General features: G+C 49.7%; 1 protein-coding gene across 7 annotated transcripts in view; it reads left to right on the top strand.

Annotated features, from left to right (window-relative positions):
- The window catches only part of ANO9 (anoctamin 9), a 39,830-nt gene extending 18,303 nt beyond the window's left edge, over nt 1–21,527 (top strand). For 3 of the 7 annotated variants that reach the window (XM_075065046.1, XM_075065043.1, XM_075065044.1), the window contains 16 exons: nt 210–306; nt 757–817; nt 1,857–1,939; nt 5,642–5,746; nt 6,787–6,951; nt 7,051–7,087; nt 8,276–8,387; nt 9,015–9,072; nt 9,316–9,413; nt 10,719–10,882; nt 11,964–12,116; nt 12,726–12,873; nt 14,792–14,911; nt 15,512–15,605; nt 16,580–16,692; nt 18,110–21,031. In XM_075065046.1, the coding sequence (XP_074921147.1) occupies nt 210–306; nt 757–817; nt 1,857–1,939; nt 5,642–5,746; nt 6,787–6,951; nt 7,051–7,087; nt 8,276–8,387; nt 9,015–9,072; nt 9,316–9,413; nt 10,719–10,882; nt 11,964–12,116; nt 12,726–12,873; nt 14,792–14,911; nt 15,512–15,605; nt 16,580–16,692; nt 18,110–18,167 (1,666 nt within the window). In that variant the 3' untranslated portion in view covers nt 18,168–21,031. Of the gene's footprint in view, nt 1–209; nt 307–756; nt 818–1,856; nt 1,940–5,641; nt 5,747–6,786; nt 6,952–7,050; nt 7,088–8,275; nt 8,388–9,014; nt 9,073–9,315; nt 9,414–10,718; nt 10,883–11,963; nt 12,117–12,725; nt 12,874–14,791; nt 14,912–15,511; nt 15,606–16,579; nt 16,693–18,109 lie in introns of all 7 variants that reach the window. The other 4 variants (XM_032773122.2, XM_075065042.1, XM_032773121.2 and 1 more) reach the window with 4 other exon arrangements.
- The last annotated feature ends 225 nt before the right edge of the window (nt 21,528–21,752 follow it).

Below are 21,752 nucleotides of genomic sequence, written 5' to 3'. Positions count from 1 at the left end.
GAAGCTTGCCAAGAAGGAGACCTCACCTGGCACTATCAGGGCACTAATATCTGGTAGCTGCAGCATAGAGCTATATTCTATCCATTAGCGGTGAGTACCTGTTCTGCCTCTCCCTTGGCTGTTGACTGAGTGTGATGGCTGGAATGAGCACATGGCTGATGAGCTAGCAAAGCAACCATCATACTCCATACTTTCTTTCCTGCCTCCAGCAAAGAGATCTGTGAAGCCAACACCACCATCATGTGCCCACTCTGCGACCAGAAATGCCCGTTCTGGCAGCTGTCAGATACTTGCACCTATGCCAAGGTAAATCAATGCGTGCCAGAGAAACCTTCCATTTCTCCACTGGGTCCTTGTTTCCAATAGCTGCTGTGCTTATGCCTCCTCACGATATCCCCAGCAGCATGTGGCCAGTATGTATCCTCCTGGGAGATGAGTCAGCTGCTGACGGTGGCTGCAGGGAGCTCTTGCACATACCACACCAGAGAATTATGTCCAGCTCCATTGTCTTGCCTGTGGGGTGGAGGCTTCCCAAGCTTTGGGTTGAGTCTTAAGAACTCCTGGTTTCTGATCTTCTACCTCCTGTGATGTCCTTAGGGCCATGGAGCACTGCTCTCCCACGTAGGACTGGGCACAGTGCCACTGCTGCAGTCGTCACAGCACCCTGGGTGCCTCCTGTGTCCTCTCCAGCCAGACTCCTCCTCTGTGCTCCAGGCTCCTTTGTAATCCCTTCTTTCTCGGTGTCTCCTTTTCCAGGTCACTCACCTGTTTGACAACGAGGGGACGATTCTCTTTGCAGTGCTTATGGCTCTCTGGGGTAGGTTTCTGTCTCTCCGTGCCTAGCATGAGGCTTTGAAGTGGGAATGGCCTGTCAGCTGTAGCCTGCTGTGGGTCTGGTGACAAACTGGGTTCCTGTGTTGTTTATTCAAAACCTGCCAACATCTTCTCTGCCGGGCAGAGAGGTGTAGCTTTACTGGGGAAGGAGTGGAGTTGGGCAGCGTGTGAAGGTAAAGGGATAGGCACTAGTGAAGTTACATGCATTTGGGGATGGGTTTTGGTACTTTGTAACTTTAGATCATTGGTTCAAATCCAGTTCTGGACATTCCCCTCTGGAGTCTGGTCAGGGGCCTGTGTGAAATGAATTTGGTGGCCCATTTGTCTATGGGTTTTCTCTGTACCCACCACAGTAGCATCTGCGTATCTAATCTGGTTTCATTTGAGCTCTGAGGTTACCAACATATGCATTCCAAAAGCATTGCCACAGGTAGTACCAGCTGGTATCCTCAAGGTCTGACTGGGATGTGGAAGCTGCCCTAAGTCAGAGCAGTCCCTGGGGCTACTCTAAGCTATGCAGGGGCCCTCTTGGCCTCCAGAGAAGTCCAGAATTCCAGTATAAAACCACTCCTGTATCTCCATTTCTTCCCACTCTCCGGCAAAGCAAAGCACAGGATCTGGCCCATAATGTTTTTTTGCAAGCAGTTTGTGCAGCAGAGAGACAAGAAACATGCCCCAGAACAGAGATGAGGGGTAAATAACCCAGGTGATGTGAGTCTGTCAATATTGTCTAGAAAATATACTGTAGACTGGCCACCATGTCCTGGAAGTGCTATGATCCTCCTCCTGGATTGATCCCATGGCTACCAGCAGTAAACGTCCCCTGTTTGGAGGTCTCTTTTCTACAGAGAGCTCCAGGCTGCTTCCTCCACGTTGGAGAACCTGGATGCTTAGCAGCACTTCCCCTACCTGGCCTGTAGGAAAGGCCTGTGCTCCTGTGACTGCTTCATTAAGTCAATGTCTCCATGGGCCAAAGGAGTCTCTGCTGCTCTGACTGCATTGTTCTGTGGTTTCACCTACAGCCACCGTGTTCCTGGAGCTGTGGAAGAGGAAAAGGGCTGAGGTGGTCAGTGGCTGGGAACTGTACGGGTGGGATGAAGATGAGGTGAGAATAAGTCACTCCTTTGCACTGTCTTCCTCTTTGTTGACTCATAGACTTAAAGGCCAGAAAGGACCATCATGATCACCTAGGCCAGTCTCCTGCACATCGCAGCCACAGAATCTCACTGACCCACTCCTCTCATAGACCCCTAACCTCTGGCTGAGTTACTGACGTCCTCAAATCATGGTTTAAAGACTTCAAGTTACAGAGAACCCACCATTTACACTAGTTTAAACCTGCAGGGGGCCCCATGTTGCAGAGGAAGGCGAAAACCCTCATACAGTCTCTGCCAGTCTGACCTTGGAGAAAATTCTTTCCTGGTACCATATATAGCTATCAGTTAGATCCTGAGTATGTGGGCAAGCCCCACGAGCCAGACACCTGGGAAAGAATTCTCTGTAGTAACTCAGAGGCCTCCCCATCTAGTGTCCCATCACCAGCCATTGGAGATCAGCTACATGCCATTTGTAGTCAATCTCATGATACCTTTCCCTGCATAAACTTATCAAGCTCAGTCTTAAAGCCAGTTGGGTATTTTCCCCTCACTGCTAGCCTTGGGACGTTTCTCCTGAGCTTCACTCCTCCTATGGTTAGAAACCTTTGTCTAATTTCAAGCCTAAACTTGTTGATGGCTGGTTTACCTCCATTTGTTCTTGTGTCCACTGTGACAGGTTAGACCCCCTTGGGATGCCACCTGATGTACTGGGGTTTCACTGAGCCCCTCCTCCTGCTCCACCAGCCTGGATTCGCTCTCCCTGTTTTGCTGAATTAGGCTCTCCGCCCTCTTGCAGCACACACAGAGGCAGGGCCACACCCCGCTGCAGACACAGACTGAAGTCAGCTCTGTGTGAGAAGATTCACCCAGCGCTCATGTGCACACCCCTTTTGTCTTGCACTTTATAGAAAGAGCTTCACAGCACAAACTCGTAAAAATCCCCCCTCTCCCTCAATGTAAAGAGAGAGATGCACAACTTCTCTCCCCCCACCCCAGTTAGGATTTGCATAATCTGGGTTTCATAAAAAACAAAACAAATTTATTAACTGTAAAAGGCAGATTTTTAAGTGACTATAAGAGATAACAAATAGGACAAAGCAGATTACTGAGCAAATAAAACAAAACACACAAGCTAAGCTTAATACACTCAAGAAACAGGTTACAAAATGTAATTTTTTATCCTAAATTTTATTTTAGGCAGGTTGCAAAGTTTCTGCAGCTTAGCGCAGTGGTCTCCAAAGTGGGGTGTGTGCACCCCAGGGAGTGCACAAGACGATCCATTGGGGGTATGGCAGGAGGAGTGCTGCCGGAGGAAACAAGTGAGCAGGGAAGCTGTCCCGCCCCCTTGCAGGCAGGGCCATCCAGATTGCAGGGGCTTTAGGGGCTACAGGGCCCTGGGTCCCTGGCCTGCAACTCTAAAGCCCCTTTCGGAATGTGGCCCTGAGTCCTCCGGCCTGTGGAGGAGCAGGGGCAGCCGCAGCCGCACAGCCAGTGGCCAGAAAGAAGCAGCACTTTCCCCTTCAAAGCCTGCTGGAGAGAAGCGGCACTTTGAAGGGGAAAGCGGCGCTTCTCTCTGGCCCCTGCTCCTCCTGAGTCCTCTGGCACTTGCTCGCAGGGTTGCATTCCGAAAGGGGCTTCAGAGCTGCAGCCCAGGGCCCTGGGGCCCCCTTAGCCCAGGGCCCTGAAGCCCCTAAAGCCCCTGCGTTCCGGGTGTGGGGATGGAGGGAGCTCCCACAATCCTGGCCATGTGGGCGGTGCCACACTGCACAGAGCCACCTGCAACCCCCCTGCACCAAACAGGAGCTTCTCCAGATAAGTGCTCTGCACCTCCTGCCTGTCCCAGGCCTGAGCCTCCTCCAACACCCCCACACTGAGCTCCCTCCCGCACCCTAACTCCCTCCCAGACCCTGCATCCCCACCCTGAGCGCCCTCCCACACCCTAACCCTAATCCAAACCTTTGAATCGCTGTATCACAAAGTGTTAAACCAAGATTTTCAGAAATTGCTCTCACTAAAAAATATTTTTTTAGTGAGAGCAAAAAGGTGTTTTGTACTATTAATAAATAAAATACAATAAAAATATTGTTTTTCATCTTCTCATTCTTTTTAATTTCTATTTTTGTATGTTTTATAATGTACATAATATGTTAGTATAGTAGTACGTGTATATAATTTATACATAAATAAATATACATATATTGGGTGTGTGATCAAATTTTTTTTACTGATAGGAGTGCGCGATCAAAAAAGTTTGGAGGCCACTGCTTAGGGTTCCAGTTATATCTCTTCAGATGGGACCCTGTCTCCGTCTGGACTGCCCCTTTGCCTCCCCTTCAGGTGTCTTTAGCAGTCTTTCTTCTTGGGCGGGCAGGCCATGGAGTAGAGTCCCGTTTGACTTCCTCCCCACCCTTAAATAAGATTTACATAAGGCAGAAATCTTTTGTTTCCCAAACTTGCCCCCGTCCTCTCTCCTTTTAGTGGAAAATTACAAGAAGTCGAAGGGGAATAATGTTTAGTATCAGGTGACAGGATCACCTGATCTAGTAGTGCACTGCTACAGGAAGGAGAGACATTAGTATCTTCACAGTCTTGTTTCTTCCTAATGGCCCATCAAGTCTGATGGCCTGTTGGCTGGTGGGTGTGTCCCAAATACATACTCAGTTGTAATTGTTACGTAGTCCATATTCCCCTTGGATATAGAACTGATACATGCATACAAATTGGCTAATCACATTCAGTACATCGTAACCTTTCCAAGGATCTCACATGACCCATCTTGCATAAAACATCTTAGTTATGCCATATTCATATCATAACAATATTTCTATGAAGAATATGGGGTGTAATGTCACATCCACGTTGACACTTAAATAACTCCTCTCCCTTCCTGGTACTTACCCCTCTGATATGTCTATAGAGAGCAATCATATCTCCCCTCAGCCTTCTTTTGGTTAGACTAAACAAGCCAAGCTCTGTGAGTCTCCTCTCATGAAGTAGGTTTTCTCTGCACCTGTTCCAATTTGAATTCATCTTTCTTAAACATGGGAGACCAGACCTGCACGCAGTAAACTTCCTTCCCTCCCTGTGCCATTGTCTCTCTTCCCAGGAGGCAGGTGGGATTTTGGGCTGTGTGCAGGCATATGGAAAAATGCTGTTCCAACTAAAGGCAATGCTGGGAGGACTCACTGCTGAGATCCCAGCTGGTACTGCAGAGGAGACTGAACTGGGATTAATGAGGCACTGCTGTAGGAGAGGTTCCCCCCCGATCTTCCTGCCTTTTATTAGGAAAGGAGTGCAGGGCTCCTGAAGTCCTTACCCTGAAAGAGTTTTAGATGTAGGCTACGCATTAGTGCACAACACTGGAACTACTGTCGCTCCTGTTTATAAAGACTGGGGTTAGTCAGATCAGTCTGCAACATGCCTGTATGCATGATATAACCCACAGCCATTTCCAGTAATGTCCAATCCAGGCCAAGTTATGGAGACCCTGTGCTAGCCAGCGTGGGAGATTTCAGGCTTTGACATGCAGGCTACATGAAGAAATACCTTAGGATCTGCTTCAAGTCCTGTTCCTCTTCTGCCCTGCCAGAACATGTCATGTTCATCGCATGCTTCCATGTCATTGACACATGTGAGGCACTATACTGCCCCTTGGCTTGCTTTTCCCTAGTGTATGGCTCTGACGCATGTTCTTTTTCCCCCATCCCCAGGAGGAGCTGGCCTTGCAGCTGATCAATAACCCAGAGCATACCCTCAAGTTGTACCAGCACTCTTATATCCGCAGCACTATCCTGCTTCTTTTAGTCCTGCTTATGGTACGTGCTATTGACTCAGACACCTCCACGGGCTTGGGGATTTCTACACTATTGAGCTATAGGCACATGTGGTTGTGAAGTGAATGATGCAGAAAGGTGTTTGAAGGGGGACAGGACACTGAATAGCTTTGGGGGTTGGGGATGGGCTGCAGAGCCTTTCAGCTCTAAGATGCCAAGTGGATTCTGGCCCAGATTTCAGGTCATCACTGTTGTATGGCTGCTTGGTGACCTGTGTAGTGATCTCAGTCTGGTTCCTAAAACACCCCCTAGATGAGTCAGCCTTAACTGGTTCAGTTTCGGAGCAGGCCTGGACTGAGTGGGCCTGGAGACCGTGCACTAGAAAGGAGTGAAGCGGGGCAGTCACTCCGTGGGAAAATGTGAACTGCTGTTGGATGTCCTCTGCCTGTTCTTTAGATAGATGGGGGGAAGGGAGGGCACATTCACTTAGGCACTAAAGTCACATGGGAATAGCAGGGAGGCAGCCATTTGCCAGTTTGTTTCCTGAGAGCTTACTGGCATGTGCCAGCTGCTGCCACTCTGCCACGCTGCTGCAGAGAGCGTCCCAGCTCCTTTCCCTTCCTACATACAGTGCTACAGGGGAAATGGTGTAGAAAAAAATGATTAAACTATGCACTGGGGGCAGAAACAGGATGGGTGACTATTACTTTACTCACGAGGGGGGGCATAGTGAACAATGTGGGTGCCAGCAACATCAGACCATACATGCACACGCTTGCTCCTCCCCCCACACTGCTGGTCAACATCCTCTGTATTTAATCACCTCAACTCCTCCTAGAAATTATGCTGGGCACAGGCATTCCACCTTGCAGGCTGGGCATGGGCACTAAGGGCCTGGATCTTGACCTGCAGCTGCTAACCATACAGAACCCATCATCTAGCTGCATTTAAGTCTGTTGTTCCCACCCTCACCCCCATGCACCCAGTTTGCTCAGTTTCCTCCTCCACCTTCATTACCTGCCTCCCCTGCTCGGCCCATCTGTAATCCCCACAAGAGCTCTGACGACACGCTGCCCTCCCAGATCACTGTGCTCATTGGCCTTGCCCATGCGCTCGTCATCTACCGGGTGGTGGCGACTGTTGTCTTCACCCAAAGCGACTTCGAGTTCATCCGGGAACGTGCCAGCACCATGGCTGTGATGACAGGGGCCGTGCTGCATTACATCACCATCATCATCATGACCAAGGTACGGAGTGCGGCGTGACAGGAGCCCTCCTCGTTGTCCCACAATCAAACACCCTGCCCGTCCCGTCTCTCCGTTCACCCTCCCTCTCCTGTGTTGCAGGTGAACAGGCGTGTGGCACTCTTTCTCTGTGAGCTGGGTAAGGCAAAGCGCATTCTGTATTCACCCTGCATCTAGCATCCTCCAGCGCAGCCAGCTGGATTATCCTGAACATTGTTGGTGGAGCACTAAAAGGGCCGAGTCTTTCCATTGATATCAATGGGCTTTTTCGCTCTGGCCTTCACAGCTGCTTGTACAGAACACTTGAAATATGCTAACGCCACCTAGCTCCTGGACAGCCAAGGTTCTCAACCTTTTTCTTTCTGAGGCCCCCCCCAATATGCTATAAAAACTCCATGGCCCACCTGTGCCACAACAGTTGTTTTTCTGCATATAAAAGCCAGGGCTGGCGTTAAGGGGTTGCAAGCAGAGCAATTGCCTGAGGCCCCACACCACAGGGGCCCCCGCAGAGCCACATTGCTTGGGCTTCACCTTTAGCCCTGGGTGGTGTGGCTCAGAGACCTGGGCTTTAGCCCCATGCAGGGTGGCTCGGCCTTTTTGCCCTGGGCCCCAACGAGTCTAATGCTGGCCCTGCTTGGCCCCTGAAACCTGCTTGAGGCCTCTTAGGGGGCCCCAGATCCCTGGTTGAGAACCACTGCTGTACGGCTCAGCAAAGAGAAGGATATTGCCACAGCCGCCGCCTCCGTCCCCCAGGCAAACGAATGAGCCCTGGCCAGAGCTCTAATAGCACAGCAGGCCGGGAGCAATTCCAGAGTCAAGGGTGTTCTGTTGGGAGGCCCATAGTCTCAGATAGTTAAATAGAGGGACACTCTGCTCCAGCCCCCATCCTGATCTCAGCTGCTACCAAGCCTCATGTAAAGAGAGGTGAGTCTGGCAGAGAACCAGCACCCCAGCCAGGGAGGGCTTCAGAGAGCCAAGTCAGCATGTTGAATTGCATCCTGACATTAACAGGAAGCCAGTGCCGCTGCTGGAGAGCTGGTGAAATCGGTGCTTATCCTGCCCCAGTTCTAGTTTGAGTGTATCCCTGGCACAGCTCATTGCTGCAACAGAAGCCACAGGTACATGGATCACTGTGTCAAAGTCCTGGGATTGCTGAGGCTCACTAGAACCAGGGCTACAAATCCAGGTTCAGGTCCAGGGGATTCTGGGTCAGTAAAAGGCCCAAGCGCTTTGGAATGAAAGCATGACGGGCTGAAGGTGCCTGTCCAGGAAGGAGGGGGGCTCCTGCTGCTGTGACTAACCCACCCACCTGCACTCCCATTTCCAGAGAAGCCACGGACGTTCTCGGAGCGTGAGAACATCTTCACTGTGAAAATCTTCACCTTCCAGTTCTTCACCTACTTCTCGTCACTGATCTACATCGCCTTCTTCCTGGGAAGGTGAGTGCGGCTATGCCCCGGCCAGGTCCCCAGCTGGGGTCATTCGGCACAGAAGGAGCTGTACCCATTAGCCCTGGGCGGAGCTCTGCATTAGTACTGTATCACACACCCAGGGCCAATCACCCTAGGGAGGCCCATAAACCCAGTTAGGTTTGCCCGGTGCTTCTAAAGTCTGGTTGCAGGGGGAAGGTGTTGGCTGCTCTGGTGGCAGGGATAAAGAAGGCTGGTGCCGCTAGTGAGTGAGCGAGAGCTCCTGCAGCTTGACTTCCTGGATGTTGATTCTGTGGGTGAAATCTTGGCCCCTTGGAGGTCACTGGGAATTTTGCCACTGATTTCAATGGGACCAGGATTTCAACCTTGTTTTTTGGGATGGGTGTGTAGTTCTCCACCTCTCTCGGCTTGTCTTTTTCTCGGTTTCTGTCTGTCCCTCTCTTGCTGGGTTGCTGCACTTGACTCCGCCTGTGTTTGTCTCCCACCCCCTCTCTCTTTCAGTCTCTGCACCTGCCTCTCTCTTCCCTTTGGTGCCTGGGTCTCTGTCCCGGGGGAGTCATTACCCTCCCTGCTTACAGCAGGAGGGGCTGGGAGCACCAGCGTCAGGCCTATTTAACTCTGCACTCTCCTGGTCAGGATTAACGGCCGTCCTGGGAACTACGTGCGTGTAGCTGGCAAGTGGAGGCTGGAGGAGGTGAGTAAATTGTTCATAGTGCTCCAATACATTCTCTGCATCACTCTTGCTCCCTTCACACCTCTCTGCCCCTTCCCCACCCACATCCTTGGCACTGTCTCTGTTAAAACCTTTGCTTCCTTCTACCCAGTACAACCCTTCCAATCACTCCAGGTTCTTCCTGGCCCATTTTCCTAGCACCCAGCCCTTTGTCCCAAAGCCAGTCCATTTGGTCTGCACAGTATAACTCTCTTCTCTTTGCAGTGCCACCCCAGTGGCTGCATCACTGATCTCTTTATCCAGATGGCCATCATAATGACCCTGAAGCAGACCCTGAGTAACTTCGTGGAGTACCTCACCCCGTAAGTCCACGTACCCTAGGCCAGTAGGATGCGCTCACATATCTGAGCTGTATGTTTCCGCTTGCAGAAGCACTCTGCTCTGATTACAAACTTTAACTGGTATTCCCCCAGGCAGTGTCTGGGGAAGGCAAGTGTGAGGCCAGTTGCTGAGATAAGATTAGTCAGCAAATTCTCTTCAGGATAAAATGAAATCTGTCTCTGGAGAAAGCAGAAATAGATCTGGTCGAGGAACAAGAACAATACCATGCGACACCGAGAATAATCACAGAGCCAGAACAGTGCATACCAAATACAGAACAATGGACAGGAAGGTCCGTACGCAGAGTTCAGCTCAGACCCTGTCACAAAAATGATTTGAGAAAAGAACAAATAAATAAAATGGGGCTTTGCTCCTGGACAAGTCAGAGAGAAAAAGGGCTGAACTCACTGAATAAATTATTCCCCATGGACAGCTCTAACTGGCACCTTGACCTGACACTAAAAATTCATTCCATTTTTCTTTTAAAACTAATTTTCTTTGACATTTGGAACGGCCTCCTAGCTATTTAGTATGTTTGCCACCACTTGAATTTTTAAGCCCCAACTTTACTTGTCCTGGGGAGCAGTTACACCAAAATAGCCTTGTTGATTTTAGTGGGATTCATCACGTGCTCATCAATGTCAGAATGGGATACATGCAGGGCCAGCTCCAGGCCCCAGTACGCCAAGCGCATGCTTGGGGCGGCATGCCGTGGGGGGCGCTCTGCTGGTTGCCGGGAGGGCGGCAGGTGGCTCCGGTGGACCTCCCGCAGGTGTCCCTGCAGAGGGTCCGCTGGTCCCGCGGCTCTGGTGGACCTCCCGCAGGCATCCCTGCAGAGGGTCCGCTGGTCCCGCAGGTCTGGTGGAGCATCCGCAGGCACGCCTGTGGGAGGTCCACCGGAGCCGCAGGACCAGCGAGCGGCAGAGCGCCCCCCACGGCATGCCACTGTGCTTGAGGCAGCGAAGTGGCTAGAGAGGGCCCTGGATACCTGGTCAGGCCGTTGGTAAACTACAGCGATTGGGCCATCTTATAGATGGAAACTGCCTTCTCCTATTGGTAAGAATCCCCTCAATAACATCAGGAGAAGGTGATATGTTTGAGGGAGGGAAAGGGGGAGAGTATGTATGAGACCTTACAACAGAACCAACCCACTGCTCAGGTTTCCATGTCAGTGTTCCTGAGGGGTTACTGTTGGCCCAGTGCAGGGAGCTGCTCTGGTAGCCCCCACACTTGGCTCTTTAGCATATATCCCTCACCCCTCTGCCCTTGTGTTACTGTCCCTGCAGCTGGCTAAGATTAAGGTTCCGAAAATCACTTCCCAACCCAAAGGACAAAGACATGGTTCACATGGAGAAAGGACCCGAGGACTCCTGCAAGGAGCAGTGGCTCAAGAACTACCAACTCAACGAGGTCAACGTCTTCAGCTTGTTCGACGAGTTCTTGGAAATGAGTATGTGGCGCTCTGGGGTCACGGGTGTAACTAGTGGGCAGCAGAGAACGCCTGCTTCTCAGGTGCTGTGCTCTGGGCCCACACCTGCCCATTCCCATTGCCTCTTCTCTTTGGGTCAGTTTTTATCCAGGGGCAGCAGGTTTTAGCTGCTTACTCAACCTAGGTTTCCTTGCACCCAGTACGCAAAGCGTGCTCTGAATGTCCTGGAGCTGCTCCAGGGGTCCAGTTACTGATGTTGGGGCTAAGGGGAGTCATACCCTTGCAGCTAGCAGGACTGGGGCTCCTGTGAGAGAAACTGGCCACCCCTGTGACAGAGTGGTAATACCAAACGCCCATTCACATTCCTGGGAGTGGGAGCAGGTCCTAGGTCTCCACATGTGGCTTGTGGAACACGATCAGGCTTGGTGACTCTGCGTTCACTACTGAGGGGAAGGTACGAGGGAACCAGCCCTGCCACTCACCCAGTCTGTAGCCCATCCTGAGCTAAGACTGCAGAGCCCAGGAAGAAATGGGCACAGACTGGGTAGATTCACCCACACACCTGTTTGGGGTCACTTGCACACATCTTGCCCAGAGCAAGACCTAGGAGGTAATTTTGACATCCCAGGAGACGGCCTGGGAAGGATTTGTGCCTCAGGGGCAACCAAAAATTCCTTTCCTGCCCTGTCCTGCCCTTGCTTCTGGTAGCATTTGGGTACTGGCTGTGACCACTAGCAACTACTCTCCCCTCTCCTTCCCCCATCCCTGTTCAGCTGAGCAGCCTGCACTTTGGGGAATGAGGGCAGAGTCAAGGTCCCACCCCCCTGTGATCACTCCTGCATGGATGACATTGGGGTAAGTTGGGAACTGGGCATGCAGCCCCTTATCTTCCCTCACTCCCCTCCCCCCCCCCCCGGATACAGCCATGAAGCGAGCAGATCACACGGAGGGCTAGAGGGGGTGTCTGACTCATCCTCTCATGCTGCCTGGCCACTCAGGGCCATGCCAACATCCGGCTTTGAGGCATCGCACATACAGTAAGTACTTGGACTGGATGTCCCCACAGCTCCCTCATGGTGCCTGTACTTTGTCCTGTTCTCAGTGATCCAGTATAGCTTCACCACCATCTTTGTGGCTGCCTTCCCCCTTGCCCCGCTAATGGCCTTCATCAATAACCTCTTTGAGATCCGACTGGATGCCATCAAGATGGTGCAGCTGCAGAGGCGCATAGTGCCTAGGAAAGCCAATGACATCGGTGAGTGGGGGCCCAGGGGAGGGGCTCTCCATGAAGAGCATGGGCCTGATAAAGAAGGCACTATGGTGGGGTGGGAGGGCTAATCTTACCCCAAAACTGAACAATGGCACTAACTACTGCAACAGACTCTTTCCCTAAGTCATGGTGCCAGAACATTGTCTGCTCCTGTTTCTGCTATTTCAGGGGACAGTTAGAGATAGAGGGTGCATTGGAAGAGGTGGGGGAGGGGGAAGGATTGGAACAGCAGGAGGGCTGTAAGTCAGGACTGAGGCGCATTGGTAGAGGCATGGATAGAATCTAGATACACTTTGCTTTGGCCTCGAATACACTGCTAGTTCCTCGTGTTCATACGCAGCCCGTCTGCCCACATCACTGGGTGCATACAGTACTGGATAAGGCTCATCATGGTAGTGCTCTTGTTGATGCAAGGGTGCTGTGCTGGGCCACCACACTGTGCCCCACAGAACACAACTCCAGAGATCAGCCTGGTCAAGCCCAAACCTCCTCCCATTCGTGGCAATGGCAAAGCTCGCAGAGCGGTGTCCTGGGCACCAAAGCAGCTGTGGGAGCAGGTAGCTGGGCGTGTCTTTGACTTCTTTTCTCTTGCAGGCATCTGGCTGCAGGTTCTGGAGGCAATTGGTATTTTGGCCGTCATTGGCAACGGCCTGGTGATTGCCATCACCTCAGACTTCATCCCCATGCAGGTCTACAAATACACGTACAGCCCGTGCATGCTGCAGAACCGCACCGATATCAAGTAAGTGTCACCCCATAACTGCCACAGCCTTTCCTGAACAGCAGCCACCTCACTCGCTCTCTGTGTCTAAGTAAGCCTGTCCCTGCAGCGTGGGGAAAGCCATCTCTCCCGGCCCCACTGGGTGGCAAAGCCCAGCCAGGAACACAGGAGATTTGCTCCTGTCCTATGTTCCCTCTCACTCCTTGTGGCTCTTGGGATGGGGGGACAAGTTCCAGGAGCTGGCGCTGATCCTACAGGATGTGCATCGTGTTCTTCCCAGCAGTCCTTGCCCTAAGACGCACAATAGGCTATTGGGAAGCCCGTAGAGGGATACAGAACAGCCAGTTTGGCAGCAGGTGAGGTAGTGACCTCTAGAGGGTTGATCAAGAACTGCAGCCAAAGTTATTTTCCACTCCCGTTTGCACAGAGCAGAGCAGGTCTGCTGACAAGTCAATATCTGCTTTGTACACAAATAATGCAAACATCTGCTAACTGTGCTCAGGTGACTACCAAAAAGAAACCCATTCACTGGCTGCTGGCCGTTCTGGCTATTCAAACTAATTAATGCTTGCTTTTGAAATAGACACTAAAGTAATCCACACAGAAATCCATAGGGAAGCTCTTACATTTTGTGTAAAAACAGCTGTTAATTGTGGCTGTTAGCACTGCAAGAGTGCACTTGGTCGGTTTTTTCACTCTGGGCTACCTGGTTCCTACCATGTGATCTAATTCTGTACATGTGGAGTCAATAATGGATTGTTTTAATTGTGTGCTGTTTGGTCAAGCAGTAAAAGAGTGGATTAGTCCCAGCCTGGAATTGTCTCTCAGCCCCTCTCTGAGAAGCACCCTCTTTCTCTTTCCTCCCCCCACTACAGAAGAGATGTGGACAAATTGGACGGTAACGAAAAATATTAGGGGGCTGGGGCACATGACTTATGAGGAGAGGCTGAGGGAACTAGGTTTATTTAGTGTGCAGAAGAGAAGAGTGAGGGGGGATTTGATAGCAGCCTTCAACTACCTGAAAAGGGGTTCCAAAGAAGATGGAGCTCAGCTGTTCTCCGTGATGGCAGATGACAGAACAAGGAGCAGTGGTCTCAAGTTGCAGTGGGGGAGGTCTAGGTTGGATATTAGGAAACATTATTTCACTAGGAGGGTGGTGAAGCACTGGAATGGATTACCTAGGGAGGAGGTAGAATCTCCATCCTTAGAGGTTTTTAAGGCCCAGCGTGTCAAAGCTCTGGCTGGGATGATTTAGTTGGTGTTGGTCCTGCTTTGAGCAGGGGGTTGGACTAGATGATCTCCTAAGGTCCCTTCCAACCCTGATATTCTATGATTCTAAATCCCACCCCCTTAAATTGCACTGCTCCAAAAATCATCCCCTCTCCCTTTTAACCAGCAGTCTCTCCTCCTTGTGCATTCCATGCCTTGTCTTGCCTCTGAGTTGGATCCTGCACAAGGTAGTGTGTCCTCAATTCCCTTGACTTCACTGGGAACTCAGGGTGCTGGGCATCATCCAAAATCAACCCTTTACATTGCTCTCTGGGATGGGGAATGTTTCCTGAGCTATAGGCCCATTCATGCCGGGGGCCTGAGCACGTCCTGGGAGTTAATAAGAGCCCTCGGCCTCCACGAGAGTTGCAGGTGCTCAGCACTTTGCAGAGACAGTTCTTATGCTTAGGAAACACTGTGTAATTTTATGATTTTTTAATAAGCATCCCTGAGCATCCCTTGTTCCTGCACCATCAAAGTCAATGGGGCTTTTGCCATTAATTTCAATTAGAGCAGGATCAGGACTTAGATTCCCAGCCTGAAAAGAACTACCTGGAAGTGAGCTAAAAATGCCCATCTCTTCTAATCCTCACCTGGGTATCCTTGCCTGGATGACCCCATTGGGGCACTATTAAGCCTCTGTCTAGTGTCGTGTTTTCTTCCTATGCAGCTGTTTGACAGGTTACATCAACAACAGCCTCTCAGTGTTCCGTGTCCAGGACTTTGAGTGGCAGATGAAGCTGCCCGAAAAGCTTCCAGATTTTATGAGGAGTGAGATCACAGAATGCAGGTAATAGGGGACAATAGCATGGATCCATCATCCAGTCTCATGTTCATAGGTGCTGCTGCACCCCGTGGCTTGAAGTGGTTTCCATTATATACAGGGTATACAGTTTGGGTCATTGGCTCTTAGCACCCTACTATACAAATTGTTCCAGCACCCTTGTACACATCCTCACAATAATACCCTCCCACCCATCCCCAACAAATATTGCAAATATCCTCCACCAAAAATATCTTGACTGTTTTAAGGTAACACTAGCATGCTTCCCTTCAGTCCACCTCCACGCGCTCACCCCCCGCACTGACAAGATCCATAGCTGGTGTAAATTAGTTTGGATACCCTGAAGTCATTGGATCTATGCTGCTTTGTGCCAGCTGGGGATCTGTGAGTGGACAATGGGAAGGTCAGCTGGAGGAAGCCCTGTACCTGAACTGAACAAAGCTGCCCTTGGGCCAAGCAGGAGAGGGACTAAATGAACCAGTAGGCCTCTCCCAGCACTAGCTCCTGTGACTCACAGTTCGGGGGGTGCAAAGAGATGGACCGTGACCAGCTGGGGAGAGGATTTGATGGGCAGTGCACACAGCGCTGACGGGTGTTGTCCTATAGGTACCGGGATTACAGGAACTCCGATGACTACAACTACTCTGTCCAGTTCTGGCATGTTTTCGCAGCCCGGCTCGCCTTCCTTATTTTATTTGAGGTGAGCGCTGTGGAGTCAGCAATGTCCGTACAGCATGGGGAAGGAGACCGAAGCGGTGGGGAAAGAGAGTCACATGTTCTTCCCTGGGGAGTGACTGTCAGTGGAGAGTGTGAGCATGCCTGGCTGGGCACTCTGAGGGTGCTGCTTCCGCACTGGCTGAGGGAGTTTCCTTCTCTTGTCCCCAGCCTGACCTCTTCAGTGAGCTAATTAGCTCCTTTATCATGGCACTGCCCATTTGCATCAGATCCCTGCTCCCTTCACCTGCCTTCAGACCCTCCCCCATGTTCTCCTGCCCTCACCCACACCTGTCATCGCTTTCCCTCTCCCCTACCCTTGTGCCCCCTCTGACAGTCACTCACTCCTGCTGTTAGTCCCCTGCTCACTTGCCATCTGCTCTTCAGGCAATGCCATGCACAGGTGACTAGCAGGAAAAACAGCCACTGCCCTTGGCTGGGGGCAAATTAGGGCAGCCTCAAAGTCTGCTCTGCTGGCAGTGGTACCACTGCAAAACTGGCATTTCAAAAGGGAGTGTGGGGGTGCATCCAGAGCCAGACATAAAGCTAAGAGAAACCAGGGACTGTGGGTCCTCATGGCTTGATCTGCCACCCTCTCTGGCCCAGGTTTCCCAGGACTGGAATGAGAGGGGGTTGATGTTTTGAGGGGCCCATAGTAGCCTGAATTTGGGACCCTAAGGGGAGGCATTACCCCAGAAATCATCCCTGGATGCAGCAGAGTGTGTGTATTTTATGACTCCGATCAAATTCCCACTGAAGTCAATGGGAGTCTTGATTGATTTCAATGGGAGCTGGATTGAGCACTGGATTGGCTTGAGTACTTGGTATATGCCAATGTAGTAGCTGAGCATGGCCATGGAGTTATTACTCCTTGCGAATCGCTGTTGGGTCACTGATCACAGCTTGTCTCCCCTGAGTACTGGTTCTGACTGCATGGTGGGCTCTGCTTGCTCATTTCAGCACGTGGCTCTGTGCATCAAATTGATTGCAGCCTGGTATGTACCCGACGTCCCCCAATCGGTTAAGAACAAGCACCTGCAGAAAAAACATGAAAATCTACGGGGAGTACCCAGGTAGGTGCTGTCCTAGGAATAGCTGTGAAGGGTTCTGGAGCACTGTCTCTCCTGGAAGGCAGTGTGATCTAGAGCAGGAGACTTGGCTTCTTGTCCTGACTGGCTGTGTGACTTTGGGGTTAGTCACTGCACCTCCTCTGCACAGATACCATTAATAGTAGCTGCCCTCCCTCAACCACCGCTCCATTCAGAGGGCTACTCTGAATAGGAGTGGCCAGAGCAGAAAGGTGGAACAGAACGGTCTCTGGCAGGGCTTGACAACATTTTACATTCTGCCCAGGCTGGAATCAGTATAAGGGATACAAAATGATCTGTGTTGGCCAAGGGTCATCTCTACTCCACTGGGAAAGTCTAGGCATCCTAGGGTCTCAACTACCAATTCTACCACAGGTCAATCTCCTGACATCTAACCTGCCTGTTCAGTAGAGGTAGTGTGAGATGGAGGCTGGTGGCATGTGACTTCTTAGAAGAGAGTCCTGCAAGCAATGGTTAGCCTCTCAAAGGAAGCAGTGGAAGGACTATCTATCCCTGGTTTCACTTAAAACTAGACTGGGGAATAGAAGGAGCAATCCGTCCTTGGCCCCTGGAGGCTGGATTAGCCCAGTGATGCTCCAGTTTTTTTATTCTGAAACCGCCTCATCCAAGAGACAGAGTGGACCTCTGAGGACCCGCCTGCCCTCCCAATCCCCCGGTGCTTGGCTAGCCAAATTCCTCATTCTACAGAGTATGAGGGAGGGCTCCATAGCCCTTTATTAATCCACAGACTACATCTTGAGAACCCCTGAATTGGATGACTCAAAACTAAAGTTGGCCAGAAAATGAGTGTGTTTTTTTGGTGTGGAGGGACTTCCCCCTCCAGAAAACTTTCACAGAAATGAAAATTTCTAAACTTGCCATGGAAAAATTTAGACTTTTTTTGGTAAAAAGTCAAAATGTAAATATATCCGCTGAAAACTGAAGAAATGCTGCTGTAATGCCCTATGGGAGTTGTAGTTCAGATGCTTCATGCTGCCATTCTCCTTTGTAGGTTGGACTATATTTCACATGGAGCACCACAGGCTCCCTCTATTAACAAAGGGAAGTGGTACATCATGGGAGTCCCTGATCATGCTGTATTATGGGAGATGTAACCCAACTAGGAAATCCTGCCTGCAGAGGAGAATGGGGACATGAGGGAACTGAACTACAAGTTCTAGGAGACAGTGTGATGGTATAGCCAAATCAAAATATGTTGGCTTTCTGCCATTTGGGTTTTTTTCCAATATAATCTAACTTTGCTGAGACTAGCAGACTCTTTTCACAAAAAGTCTTTTAATTGAAACCCTGCTTGCCACAGTAAAATAGCTTTGCTAGAACTTTTTCGACCAGCCCTTCTCACTAGTTCTTACTCATCTCAAGTTTGATTGTTCTGTTTCAGTGACACCATCAGAGTTATTGAACTACCTGGATTGTTTCTGTATCTTCCAGGAAAATAGATCGCTCTACAGATGTATAGCTAGTCACTGAGCACACAGTAGAGGTCAAAAGTGGAGACCGCGGACCCAGTATCCAGCAGGACAGTGCTGTGGGCCTTGGAGGCACTATACAGGCACCTCCCACAAACCCTGCAACTGCAGCTCGTTCTTTCCTATTGTTTTGGACTTTGCCTCTTAATTGAGGGGGAAACAACGCAATGGTAAACTTGCATGAGCAGATCATTTAGAATCTCACAGTGGCAGGGAAGAAGATTATCTTTTTAAGAAATGCTGCATTTCAAAGGTGTCTCCTCAGAGCTGGGGGAAAACATTTGCACTGTTGGCCAAACATAACAGTTTGTCCGATTTCAAAGAAGGCTAAAAATGGCTAGATGTTTGCTAAATTTGTCATGTTTTTCCACCATCAGGGGCAGACATGATTTTACCCCTGCACCCTCCTCCTAAATTGCTAAGAGAAAATACCATATAAAGCCCGTGTCTACGGAGATGGGTGAGGTTACCCTGTCTGCTGTACCAACATTGTCCCCAGTTTGGAGGGAGAGTCTCTGTCCCAGCTGATTCTCCTTCCTACCATACATCTAAGACCTATTTCTTGACTAGATGAGAGACCGGATTCCTGACCGCTGATCACTGGTTCTTACTGTAATGATGTGTGGCCTTGTGCAAATTAACCTCTTAGTGCCTCCATTTATGTAATGAGGCAAACACCTATCTACCTCACCTGGATGCTGTGCAGCTTAAATAATGAATATCTAAAGCACTTTGAGGCCTTGTCTACATTAAGAATTTTGCCTTCATTCCATTACTCAGTGACCAGCCACAGCAAACTCCAAATACACACAAGGAAATTTATGTTTGGCATGAGTGGAGCTCACCTCAGTTTCAAACAGCAGTTAGTTCCACTGAAGCAGATTGGGGCTCTTCTCAGCTATACATGGGATTTGCTCTGGTACAGCGAGCGACACCAATTGCTGGCCAATGTAAACCAGCCCTTGGATCCTTTCGGAGATCCTGTGTTAGCATTTCATTGAGCCAGGCAATCTGATGCTAATCTATGGCAGAGGACCTGGCTTTATCTTCAGTAGTTCATTTTAATCCTTCACTTGTCATTAAACTGGGCTTTGCTGGCTGGGCTGTGGACTAGATTGCTTACTTTCTCTATCCCCTTTGTATTTCATATGTCTCACCAGTCCTTCTCCTTCCAGTGGAGTCCATCAATGCTCCCGTACACCTCCATCACCCAGGAATTGGCTATTCTCTCTTTTACTAAAGTGATCACAGTTGTTCCTCCTATAGGTAAGGGTGTAGAGCAGGGCTTTTCCCTAAATCTCCTATATCCCAAGTGAGTACCCTAATCACTGGATGGTAATAGGGTAGGGTGGCTCCCTCTCTTAAACCCTGCACTTGTTGGCACTTCACTCCTGCCTAGTTTAGGCCACTCTCTGCTAAGCTGGCTGGCTTCAGAAGATCCCTTCCATAGGCACCTAACTCTCCCCATGCCCTTGCATGGGGAGCCTCAGCACCTAGGTCAGGCTGATCATTCCACAAGGTGGCAGGCTGCTGAGAGCTAGGCGTTACAATGCTTGGGTACCTTTGTGGACTGGGCCCTTGTCGGCCTTCAATGAGGACTGACCGTTAGGTTTGAAAAATGTTTGTTAGTGTCAGATTCACAGAGCTAAAGCCCATTTGGAACATTCCCAGTAGAAAACACTCTGAAATCTGGAAATGTTCAGGTAGACCCCAGAACTGCAGAGAATCCTGTGTGGGAAGATCCTGTCACACTAAGTGCCAGGGAAGGCTGGGGTCCACTGACTTGGAGCTTATTGTGGGATCGGGGCCTTTTAACATTGGCCTTTTAATGGGGCCAAGCTAAACCTAAGTAAGACACACTTAAACTCGTGCAACAAAGTTTCAGTGGTTTAGCTAAATTGGTTTAATTCACATGTAGGGCTTGTCCACATGCGTGGGTTTAAAATCACACTAACTTTAGCTAGTGAGCACTCAAATGACCTTCCCAGTCCACATATGCTGCAGTTCTTCCAAGTGGACTAACTGGCCCAGAAATACTTTATTCTACAATCCACTTTGAAAGTTCCTTGCGTAGTGAGGTAGTGCAGACTAACATTGACTCATGCACAGCTCATTTCACACTAGGTTGGCAGTACGACAACTTCTATCCCAGTGTATTTTGCTAGGACCAGCCTGTCTGTTTACCTAGGTGCCCTCCACTGCTCTGGGGTCATGTTGCCCAGATGTCCCCTCCCTGTTCAAATGCTGGCAGGAGACCAGAAACAGTCCATTTTTTCCTGGAGTACAGCCTTCAAGCCTTCCAGCAGTGCTATTACTGCCATCTAATGCCTTGTGCAACAGCATGGAAACATGCAGAGATCTTTGATCGCCTTGCCATCTGGAGAGATGCAAGGGTACAGGGAGACCTTTTAAAAAAAAAAATCAGAATAACGCAGTTTATGAAGACATCTCTAAATAGTTAGCCCCAAAGGGTCACAGTGGGACCCTATTCAATGTCACAGCATGAGCAAAGCACTCAAAACCCACTACAAGAAAACAAGGGGCAAAAGATAGATCTCTAGCAATATTCATATGACCTGTCTTTACTATGAGACTTTTCTGCTGGGATGCCACTATTGGTGTCAGTTCTGTATTTAGACAAATCCTCAATGTGGAGTTTAAGGATTAAATTGAACCTCTCCTAGTTTTCTTAAATGATCAAGGCTATTAAATGCAAACTCCTATCACCCCTACCCATTAAGGCTGAGCAACAAAGCCCTCAGAGACAGGGCATTCCACACATTGATTCTTGCTGTCATTCCTGTTTTCCTTGTTCAATGTCAGCTCTAAACAAGGATATGACTTGAGCACAATGACTGAATGAATCTTGCAGTCAAAAAAATCTTAGCTTTTCTAACACCCTGATTTGTGAATTTTTGATTTGTCAGCCTTGTGCTAATGCTAGGTTTTACATTTGTTATTTACATCTAAGTGACTAAATTATGAAACACGGCAGGTGAATCAAGCCTTGATACACACATGCCTGCATGTGAGGCTGAAACTTTAAGCATGTGACTCATCCACTGAAGTCCAAGGTGGCCACTCAAGGGCCCCCCATTGGACTTCAGTGGACCAGTCACATGCTTAAAGTTACACATGTGTCTGTGTGCCATATTGAATCAGGTCATTAATGCAGCAGGTGCCAGACTGATGTGGCATTTAAAATATTTTCCTGGCCTCCCTTATTCTGGATGCCAGGTATGTTGTACATATTTTAAAATGCTCGGTAATGGTTGCTTGAAATACTGTGCAATAATATTGTAATTTTTTAATAAAGGTGATTTTATACAATACATGTCTTTTTTTTTTTAAATGTTGCTTCGGTTTATTAAGCAAAGAGTTGGGCTAGGTTTGGATGGTAAAGAATTGAAATGTGAAGGCCATTTTAAATATTGGCTTGGGGACAGGACCATGAACTTGTTATAGGTGTTAGTCGTTAAGATATTGGCATGGGACACAGGCCATCTGGGTCAGTTTCCAGCTTTGATACAAACTTCCTGTATGACTGGGGCGAGT

This window comes from Chelonoidis abingdonii, chromosome 4 (assembly GCF_003597395.2).
Source record: "Chelonoidis abingdonii isolate Lonesome George chromosome 4, CheloAbing_2.0, whole genome shotgun sequence".
Taxonomy (NCBI): Eukaryota; Metazoa; Chordata; order Testudines; family Testudinidae; genus Chelonoidis; species Chelonoidis abingdonii.
The sequence above is the reverse complement of the archived record's forward strand: the minus strand, read 5'-3'. Positions and strand labels throughout refer to the sequence as shown.